Here is an 11,004-nt window from a genome sequence, read left to right as displayed (position 1 = left end):
CTGTCAGGTTTAAACTCCCCAGCTGATAGACTCGGCTTACCTGCAATTAATACTACCAAAACTACCACTATGTAATGTGGGTAATACAATAAAAATTATATCTGAAAGTTTTGTTCTAATCCGCTGAAGCCAGCTGATGTTTTATTCTATAGCAGTAATGTTAATGCAGTCATAATGCAGTCGAAGATTAAAAGTGCATTACTTAATATAGATGTGAGGAAAACCATCCCATTTGTCGGACATACTATGTCTTTGGATCTGTAATCAGGTCAACCCGGATTTATAACTTCTGGTAAGCAGGCGTTGTTTTCAAACGGAGTCGCTCGTCGTGTCGCGTAGACGATCTTGGTTGGCCAGTTTCGCTCTGACGCGGCTCTCTGGCTGGCTAGCTGTCAGAGGAAAGGACTGGCATCTCCTCTGGGTGGAATTTCTTCACAGTGAAAACGTATGTCAAGGATAAAAACAACGGTAATAATAATCCTTAGCACTGAAGAGTTATATATATCCTATCTACTTGTAATACTGGCTAACTGTGGCCACCGTATTCTCCCGGTTTACGTTTAACGCTGGGTAAGTAGGCAGCCGACGTGCCTTCTACTGTTTTGATTCCTCCACAGCTAGCTAGCAGCATTTCCGTGTTATGTGGCGACCATAAACATATACACAACCAGCCTGTTTGTGTCAAGTTCCTGTTTGGCTAAATGATCCATGAATGGCAGCTGTGGTGTGAGACGGCGCTGAATAGGATGGTGGTAATAAATGGGCCTGAACAGTGGCAATTAAAAAAGTATGAAAACTGTCGTCTCGAGAACATTTTACCAACGAAACGCAGATAAACTGGAGACACCGGAACAGCAGCAAATTATGGAAGAACTTTGTGAACATCCTCGGTTGGTACATTTAAAGAAGCAGCTCGGTGGACCTCGGATTTAAAGACTTGATGCTCAATCATTCAGGGAAGCAAATCTCCAAAAGTTGGTTCTGTTCATCTGGACGCAGCGTTTTGTGGGAGAAAGGTTTCGTCGCTTGGATGCTAGCTCGGGTTTAGTTTGTCAGCCCACAGCAGCGACACTAGCAGCTAACTTCGACTCTCTATATTCATCGTCATCATCGTTTCAAACGAGACGTGAATGACAGGAACAGGCTGAATTGTATTTCCGGTGCTCTTTGGGATGCTTCTCAGCTGTTCCTGTTCATTTCTTTAATTTTCTAACTGGTAGCAGTCCTTTAACAGAAAGCGTTGTTGAGGTGAGCAGTGATGCTGGCACTGATATATCTGTGATGGTGATCCAGTCTTTCTTCCCGTCGTTGCTTGATGATGTATTAAAAATAAAGTGTTGTATGTTACAGCAGCTTCAGCACAACCCTTCCCTGCAGTAATGACACGTACGCTCTAACGTCACCTCTTGTTTCTCTGCATTTCCACTTTAAGAACCGTTTGTTCCTCTTTATCACTTACTGTTGTTTTGTCTTATACATATCAGCAGCTGGCAGATATTCCTCTTCTCATTTCATTTCGTGTGTGTTTTCTTTAGGCTGATGAATCCCTGAAGCTCGCTTCGACCGCTCGCTGCCTGGACACCGCCCTCAGACCGGATGACAGGAGATGAGACACTGGAGCCCTGGACCACATCATGAGCATTCAAAGCCTACAAGGAGCTATAGGGGAGTCTCTTGGCTCTAGTCTCACAGTGCGCATGAGTGGAGCAGGTGGCGGGTGGAACAGCCTCTCCCTGAAACCTGTTTCCCCGGGGTGGATCGCCTCCATTTTCCACACCATGGTCCCCACCGGTTACACCAAACTTCAGGAGGAGCGGTTGGCCATGGTGGACCTTGGAGCTAAATCTGAGGCCAACTCACTCCAGAACGGGTACAGACAGGAGACGTCTCATATAGAAGGTAGACGGGTTCTGGACCGGGCCTCTCGGGCCTCTTTGACTTTAGCAGACTGTGGCGATGGAGACTGCTCGGAGACGGAGCCTATGCTCACTGAGAGGAGGCTCTCAGGTGAAGAGGCAGATGGGGAGGAGGAAGAGGAGGAGGAAGGGCTGGGATCGAACACGCAGAATATGCCAAAGGAGTCAGTGCTGGCTATGGCATTTCAGATTTTGGTGCCTTTCCTTCTAGCCGGATTTGGAACCGTATCAGCTGGAATGGTGCTGGATGTTGTGCAGGTAAATTGAGCAACCAGCATTATTAAACCAGTCAAAGCAGGCTGGGATTAAAGGCTCATTCAAGCTCCTTACAAATATGGGTTTTGTTCAGTTTTGCTCTCTGTGAATGTGGAACATAGTAGCACAACTGCAGCGAAGTTACCAAGGCTGGGAAGTGTTGTGCTGTAAAGCTACATTTGAAAGTAGTAGTCACCCAACCCCACCAGGCTGCAGTAAAAGGACAGTGTTGGCTGAGGTGGAAAAATAACTAAACACATCAGTCACTGACTAATAATGATCACATTATCCAAACCTTCCTTGGGTTATATGCTGGCAACCAAGCTTGATATGACTGTAATCTCACCAGGCCGCTCTGTAACGGCACTCTGTCATATCACATGTTTAAGGTGCACGTCTGTGAGCAGGGTGTTTTACATAGAAGTCCCAGGTTGGAGACGGGGACCTCTGTTCTACTTCTAGAATTTCTAAACCGTAGTTTTAATTTCAGTGTTTCTCTGTGAATGTGTTGAAGATTTTAACGTAGAAACGCAGCGCCCACTCGAGCGTGGTCCTGCCTGCAACCCTTTCCGTTTCTGCACATTTACATTTTTTGGGTGAAACCATCTGTCAGACGGTGGAAGCGTGAGCCAACGAGCTGGAAGAGTGCTGCTCGCGTCCCAAATGTGTCCTTCATGCAAACGTGAAAGCTTTGCTGTGGGCAGTCAGTAAGGTGTGAGGAGAAGAGTTTCTTGCTTTGCTCAGCTGACATTACAGCAGTCGTGTTATCCCTGTTGGCAACATCTGACAGAATTACGAAGCTTTAAAAGAAAAGTCTGTGAATGCTGCTGGATTTACTTCACTGCTTCACAGCTAAATGATGCAAATCCCCAGTTTGCCTTATCCTGAAAACACAACATGTAAGTGTGAAGTTCAGTGATAGCCAGAAAAAGCAAAGTGACTTTCTGGTGTCTGCAGCACTGGGAGGCGTTCCAGTACATCACAGAGATCTTCATCCTGGTACCCGCTCTGCTCGGCCTCAAGGGAAACCTGGAGATGACTTTGGCCTCGAGGCTGTCCACAGCGGTGAGACACACACACACACACACACACACACACACACACATGCTCTGTAGCCCATTCCACTCTAAGACCCCAACACAATAGCATCTTTATGTGTAGTAATAGTAAACAACACCCTAAACTGAAGAACTGTCATTCTTTCTTGTAATGCACTTGTGGTTGTGGAAGCTGTGTCACTGTTATTCCGTCTTCACATTCGATGTTGTTGTAATCAGACGTCAGGCTGCTTTGTCCTGCGAGCTTGTTGTTTCACTCTCAGAAGGACGGAGTGGTTTCCCGTCAGCCTCGTGCTCGTAGCTGCTGTTCGAGGATCACTGATAGTGCAGTGATGTCACTGTGTACGTAGTTGCATCATTTTTGTTTTTGTGGTCATGACTCACCTCCACAGAGCCTCTAACTGTGATTAGGTGTTCATCATCCAGCCCAGTCTGGAATTATAGCTCCAGTGCCGTCGACGCTGTGCGGTGAACACCACAGGCTTATGTGCCCAGCTGTTACAATGACTTTGGGCGTTTCCACGTAAGAATTACTTAAAGTGTTTGAGAAATAGTTGGAGTCAGGAGGAATTTGCTGACGGGGAGTTGGGAGAGGCTGTTGCAGCCAGGATCAAATGGTCAGACGGTGAATTGTTGCTCTGCTAAAGAGGGTGAGCATGTGTTTGCACCCTGTCCCATCAAACAGGCTCTCCTTCTGTCCATAACCTTACTCGTTGCAGTCCTGTTTGTCCAAGTAGAAGAGGTGACTGAGCAGAATTCTCTCTTTGTTGGTTTTCGGCTCTTCCTGCTCCCCACGCACAAGCTCCACATTCACAGCGCTGTGTCAACATAGAGAGTGGAGCGTAGCATGAGCCAAGTTTCCTCAGCGGTGTCCCAAAAACAGTTTGTCTTCATGTTACTGTTGCTCTGCTCAGCTGCTCTGCCCTGCAGTGCTGAGAAATGCAGGAGGACTTATGACAGTTGTTGCATGTGTGAAGTCACACGTGATTTCAGAAATGTCATTACAGTTAATTGAATTTGTTCACGTTAGTTCAGCTAAGCATCAGAGTGGGACAGACAGGTGGTCAGTAAGGCACAGGTGCCCACATATGAGCAAAATGACTGTAGGCCACAGAAAAAGGTCTTTTCTTTGTGCAGTGCAGAGCTCACTCAGAGTGAATCCCAGCTTCTCATCTTAGAGCCACAATTTACAGAAGTCCCCTAAACATGTCACGTCCAGGCAGTGTGAAGTTACTGCTGTGAAAGAGGACGGCTGAAAAGATGCACTCACAGGAAATGTGCCTGATCATAGCAACAACCACTCATCCAAACAGTGAGTCTGCAGTCACAGCTAACCAAGATGATTACATACAGATACAATGTTCTGCTATCTTCCACAGAGCTTTACATCATCTGAGTGATATATTTACAAGAGTGTGAACATTTTGTGCAGCTATTGTGTTATGTGTCACCTTTATGACATGGTTGGGAATTTATTAATGTTTGTGAATGTCCTCACAGATGTGCGAGACACCGCGGACAGAATTCCTGAGCTGTTAGTGGGATACAGAGTCGGATTATATCTTTGTTCAGTTTTACTCCAGTTATTGGCAAAACCACATTGTTGAAAATGACTAACGATGTTCTCATTTTTAAAAAGTGTGTGTGTGTGTGTGTGTGTGTGTGTGTGTGAGTGATACATGTGATCAATCACTCATACAGAAAAAGGTTAGACCCATGAAAGTGCTCCATCTCTGGTAAATGTCATCAGGTTTTATCGTCACGTCACGTGTGCAGGTACACGGGTACAGCACATGCAAGTGTGCGAGCTCCTCAAGCAACAGAGGTGTGCAAAAGTACAATAACACAAGAACAAGCAGAATATAGGAATGGCTAAATCTGAGAGTTATATGAATAATATATGGACAATATAGGAGTGCATTACTGAATATGTATATCTACGTGTGTGTGTGTGTGTGTGTGTGTGTGTGTATGCAAACCAAGTGGCATTTATATACAGTGTGGAGTGCACAATGTTGAAGTTGTGGTAAGTGAAGGTGAGGTGTTCAGCAGCCTGATGGAAAAAGCACATCTTCACATTCATAGCAGTAAATGTGTTTGTGTAGCACGGATGGTTCAGATGGAGAGTGTGACGACTGAAAAGGCCAGACCCAGTGTTTGTGTTAGTCTTTGCTTTTAAGTCTATTTGTTACACCTGGGAAGTTTAGTACTCTTTGGTTTTTGCAGGGAAACCCACAATATGAAATACTGGGATTAAATGGGACCACTTTTAAGTTTCTAGCATTTAATCAATTTAGTGTCAATCCTGGAAAATAAGTGGCATTTCCAACACAGGCTTTACTCTGTAAAATAACTCTTCCCATCCCAACTCAGGTCAATGTGGGCAAGATGGATTCTCCCATCGAGAAGTGGAATCTAATCATAGGGAACCTGGCACTGAAGCAGGTAATGGCTCACAGTGGCTGTCTCATTGTAGAGAGAACACGTTCATATAAAAACGAATCAATCCTGCATCCTTTGCATTGGCATGAGCTGCAGTTTTATTCGTTTCTCTTCCTTTTTACTGGGAGCAGTTTTTAGAAACACCTTTTACTCAGGTGTTTTTCCCTTTTTGGTCATAACAAAAAACATTAAATTGTATTTTATATGTTGAATGAAATATCACAAATCTTTGATAATATTAATGCAGTGCTATGGCTAATATCCAGTGTGTATATGTTGATACGGTGCACGGACCGTGCGGGTGTTTATTTAGACCAAAGTCTTTGGCTGTGTCGTAAGACCGAGTGCATGCTGTGTTAATATCTACCTATGTACGATAAACACACCACAACATGACGTATGTAATGATAAAGCTACACGCTGAGCCGTTCGTCCTGCATGTAACGTGTCACCAGGAACTATTAGGGAAAAATGGACGTGCACGTGTTGCTGCTAAAGCTCACTTTGTGTCATTAATAAGCAAGTCTGGATCATCTCCTGCCTCTCTGCCCCAGGTTCAGGCCACTGTTGTGGGTTTCCTGGCGGCCGTAGCAGCCGTGGTTCTTGGTTGGATTCCAGAGGGGAAGTTTCAGATGAGCCACGCTGTTTTGCTCTGCTCCAGCAGCGTGGCCACGGCCTTCATAGCCTCCCTGCTGCAGGGTAAATACACACACTGTGACGCGGTATAAGCTGGTAATGCTGCTGCTGCTTCATGTCAGGCCTTTTAACACGCACGTTTTCAGTTGCCTATAATGTGATGGCTGTGAGTAATGTGCTTATCCTCTTGATGTCATATTCAGGTATCATCATGGTGGGGGTAATTGTGGGCTCGAAGAAGACGGGGATTAACCCAGACAACGTAGCCACGCCCATTGCAGCCAGTTTTGGTGACCTCATAACCTTGGCGATCCTGGCCTGGATAAGCCAAGGCTTGTACAAGTGCCTGGGTAGGTCCTACCTTTACTACACTTGCATATGTTCTGACCGCATTACAAGGAGCCACTTTGTTTCACAGTCAGCCAATCGGCTCATTATATTCATAGAACCCATATATTACTGATCCATACTGTGTAGAATTAGGACACCTGTTCTGAAGAACCTTCCGCCTCCACCGAGCTCTGTTCAGGCTGCTGAGCCCATCATGAAAACATCGGCGCATAAATAAAGATTATTGGCGAGCACAGAGGGTGTGCACTTTTAGTTTTACCACAAATTATTAAGAGTGTATAAAATTGTACCTGTGCAAACTTCAGTTTTATTTCTTAGCGCCAAATCACAACAACAGTCGCCTCAAGGCGCTTTATATTGTACAGTAGATCGCACAATAAGGTGAATACAAACGCACCTGAGGGGATTATATCAGACATCGCAGCCAAGTAGTCTTTGGTCTTATCTGTCTGTCCACTGACGGCACACATGCTTACATGATAAAATGTCTGTCTTTGTGCCAGTTTATCTGGTAAAAGTCAGTGTGAACATCCATCCGTGCATTCGCCGCACACAGTGATGGAGCTCCATCGCTGCGTATCCAAGGCTGGGTTGTAGAGCCCAGATGAGCCCGACTGAAAGATGTAATCTCTCCAGCGTGTCCTGGCTCAGCCTCCCCCACAGCCACACTTTCCTTCAGCCAAACTTTTTACACCAACATTCTCCTTTGAATATCTTCTTAGGCTCTTGCTTTACTGATGGAACAAGAGAGGATGTCAAATGTACTTTCTTTTGAATAAACTTGCAGATGTACTGTATGGAGATCTGCATTAAAGGGCTCACAGTGACTGCCTAAGAGCCCTCATGCATATGATCATTTATTAGTGGGCCATCACATGCATGAATGCACCTCGGAGTGTTTCAGTCTGAGTGCGGATGTTTAAATTCAGTCATAATATCCAGTTCAAATATGCTTCATGTGGTACTGTAGAGTCATACACTCCCGCAGTCGGCCAGCAGGGGTCCTTCCTGTCTCACTCTGTAAGAACATCAGCCTCCAGTTTCAGGACAGACCATCTCTCTTCCTCCTGACATGCGCTCCACATGTTTAATTCATGTGACAGCAGACCTGTGCTGCACCACCTTGTATTACTCAGTGCAGCCACATTAGAAGCGTTTTCCTTTGGAAACCATCTCATGCTAACTAAACCCGTCAGGTCTAATTGCTGAGCACAGATGTTCTCCATTATAAAAGGAATAGTTTAGTGCTGGGAGCTAAATTTCTTAAGCACACTTCAGATTTCCATGGCAGGGCAGTGAGGCTGTCTGGCTGTGTCGCTCACACTGGCTCTCTTGTTTTTGAGCCCAGCAGACACCTGCCCACTAAACTCAAACTAACGGTCAGTTTACTCGCAGATGATGAAAACTGAAATCGCTCGTCTGTCTGTTCTCGTAAGAAAAGCTAAAGCGAGAGTCATTTAGAGGCATTGAGGGAAACAGCCAAGTAGAGACGCAAGCGAGACATTGCAGCTGTAGGAATCATGTGGAGTCCTCTTGGGTTTATTTATAGTGCTGTTAACCAACAGGATTGTTACAGAGTGCTATACTGAGAGGGCTCAACAATGGATGAGAGCAGCGATAATGTGAGTGTGAGATGAAGCACTAACACCAAGAAAAGGGCCCAGAGTTTATGCACAGGTTGTGTTGATACATCGCACAAATTAACAGATGGGTGTTTACATGCCGGCTGCATGTAAACCTGCAGAAAAGCATTCAATGCAACACGGTGCACACCCATGACACGAGGAAGCAGAACTACGATTTTAATGAGTGGGATAAAGGATTTCTCCTTATATGTGAAACCGTTACATTAACGGGTCCAAAGGAAGGTTGGGCTTTGGCCCACAGTCAGCTGAGACTGCTCACGTGAAAGCTGCTGTAGGTTCACCTTTAGATAAGAATGAAGAATTCATCAGTCTGAGTCTTCTTTCTGAGTTGTCTGTTGTGAGACAGACGCTGCCATAGTGCAGGACTTTGTACTCTATGCACCAACTCTAAATGACAGTTGTCCTCTTTCTATATATTTTTCACACTGACTTCAGTACAGTGAAATGCTGCAGTCTCATCCACTTCACCTCATCTATGATAGACGTGAGTCGGACTTGAAATAGTTGAAATAACAGAAGAAGAAAGCAGTTCTTTTGTTTGGTCCCCACCTGCTCAGGTAACCTCGCCACCACGTCTCTTTGCAGGCTCCTTCTTGTTAAACAGGTTTTCTTGACAGCAAGAAAGCAGAACACTTTCTTCTTCTTCTCATTATTATTATTTTCTGCTTGCCCAGTTCATGCTGGGTGCACGACTAGCATCTAAAAACACGGTGGTAGTTATCATCACTCTTTGGAAACACCATTTCTTTCCCAAGCATTAGAAGAATGGAGCCATTTAGATAGCTGGCAGCTGCTCCGTCCCTCTTCCTGGCAGAGTGTCGTAGCAAAATGTATTCCTTCAGGGATGGGCAGGAATATCAATTGCTTGCTCGCAGGTTTATTCACCGAAGCAAGATAATTATTGACACGTGCAACGTCTAAAGGTAGAAGAGTCTAACTGGGACTTTGCCTGTTAGCCAGCTTACTTAGTCTATGTTAACTTGGTGCCACATTTCCAGAGGCTGCTCTGGGGCAAGGCTCCGCTCCAGATATGACTCCGTTTATCTGTTTCACATTTTAAAATCCAAGGCCTACTAGAGCCCGTTGTATCCTGAGCTGGACACCACGCCCTTTCTTTTCTTTAGACCATCAAGATAGTAAATGTGGGACTGCTTGCTAATGACAGTTACTGAGTGCTTGAAATGTTGGAAACATCTGGTGGTGGCTTCATGCAGGTGCTTTAGTCTAATTACCTCTCCAAAATAACTGTTATATTTTAGTTGAAACAAAGACGTTTACTGTTAGAGTCTTAGAGCAAGTGAGAGAAAATATCCGGTGTGTATTTACTGGATGGATTTAGGACTGGATGCCAACGGGCAGAGTCAGCCACAAGTAAAGAATCTTCATTCCTTAAAGTGCTGGAAAAAAGTCCTGTTTGTGGTGCTGAACCATTGTTCCAGCAATCTGAACGTCCCGATGAACAGAATCAACATGTTGGGATTTTCTTACCCGCGTCATTGAGACGTTTCAGGTGTTACTCAGTTTCACCTGAGCAGGAAACGGACAGAAACTAAAACCCAAGTGTGTCTCCTCTGCAGATTCCTATCCGTATGTGTCGTCGTTGGTTTGGGCCTTCTTCATGTGTCTGACTCCGCTGTGGATCGTCATCTCCTCCAAGCACCCCGCCAGCCGCACCCTGCTCTACTCAGGATGGGAGCCCGTCATCACTGCTATGGTCATCAGCAGGTGTGTGTGTGTGTTTAGTCTTCTGAAGGAAAAAGAACAGCTGTCCCGAGTCTGCACCTCCCAGCGTCTGGTTTGCATGATGACTCATCCCCTAAACAAATTGCGGCATCCCAGCACATACACCCTCAGGTCTCCTTGAGCCTGGCGGCCTTACAGAGGAGCCAGTAGGAAGCAAATTACTGTCCCGCTCACTCTCTCTCACTCTCTCCTCTCAACAATCAGTGCTGCTGATATTACAGACCCACACAGGCTGTAATAGAGGAGGGGGAGCTGGGCTGTGAACAATTGAAAAATCCTTCATTCTCTCTGTCCAGTACAGCCATGAAGGATTTTAGTAGCTCTTCTAGAGAAGCACACAAATCCACTGTACACATCACTTAGGTGAAGGTGAGCCTATGCCTTTCCATGCACTCTGAGTTAATGAGCTAATTATGTTGTGCTCTGCAGCATCGGAGGGCTCATCCTGGACAAAACGGTGTCTGACCCAAATCTGGCCGGCATTGTAGTGTACACCCCCGTTGTCAACGGTGAGTATTGACACCGCTTCCTTCTTTTGTTCTGTGCAGCATAGAGGTGTTGCTGATGTGCAGTCGTGTGCCCGGGGGGCATGAACAGACACGGAGGGGCTGGCTAAAGACCAGACCAAAAGTTTTAGTAACAGCTTCTTAAATCCTATTTATAAAACACACACATGAAAAATCCCACTCCTCCTTGAATCTTCCATCCTCTAATTCTTTCAGGATACAGCATTACAGTAGGGTTGGGCGATATGGTGAAATTTTCCGAGAATTTTAAGTCCAATAATCGACGATGGGCGATATATTCGTGCATGTGCAGAATTTTTGATGGGCGGAGCAATGTAATCATGCACAGACTAATTTGTGCGTTTACAACACAGAAGAAGTCCAAACATGGACAAACAAATTACCAAAACAATATAAAGTCGCCACTTTGGGATGAAGGAGGTAAACCTAA

At 45.3% G+C, this 11,004-nt stretch overlaps 1 protein-coding gene across 5 annotated transcripts in view; it reads left to right on the top strand.

Annotated features, from left to right (window-relative positions):
• slc41a2b (solute carrier family 41 member 2b) overlaps positions 1-11,004 on the top strand; it is a 40,619-nt gene that overhangs the window by 2,981 nt on the left and 26,634 nt on the right. The window contains exons 1-8 of one of the 5 annotated variants that reach the window (XM_086270005.1): positions 329-468; positions 1,536-2,174; positions 3,129-3,236; positions 5,603-5,674; positions 6,226-6,370; positions 6,511-6,657; positions 9,882-10,029; positions 10,477-10,556. In XM_086270005.1, the coding sequence (XP_086126131.1) occupies positions 1,635-2,174; positions 3,129-3,236; positions 5,603-5,674; positions 6,226-6,370; positions 6,511-6,657; positions 9,882-10,029; positions 10,477-10,556 (1,240 nt within the window). In that variant the 5' untranslated portion in view covers positions 329-468; positions 1,536-1,634. Of the gene's footprint in view, positions 1-328; positions 571-695; positions 1,249-1,535; positions 2,175-3,128; positions 3,237-5,602; positions 5,675-6,225; positions 6,371-6,510; positions 6,658-9,881; positions 10,030-10,476; positions 10,557-11,004 lie in introns of those variants that run through there. The other 4 variants (XM_086270007.1, XM_086270006.1, XM_086270008.1 and 1 more) reach the window with 4 other exon arrangements.

The sequence above is a fragment of the Aulonocara sp. 'chitande type north' Nkhata Bay genome, linkage group LG17, assembly GCF_057382095.1.
Source record: "Aulonocara sp. 'chitande type north' Nkhata Bay isolate Kocher_YH1m ecotype deep benthic linkage group LG17, A_spYH_male_GT1.1, whole genome shotgun sequence".
NCBI lineage: Eukaryota > Metazoa > Chordata > Actinopteri > Cichliformes > Cichlidae > Aulonocara > Aulonocara sp. 'chitande type north' Nkhata Bay.
Note: the sequence above shows the minus strand (reverse complement) of the source record. Positions and strands in the feature narration are given on the sequence as shown.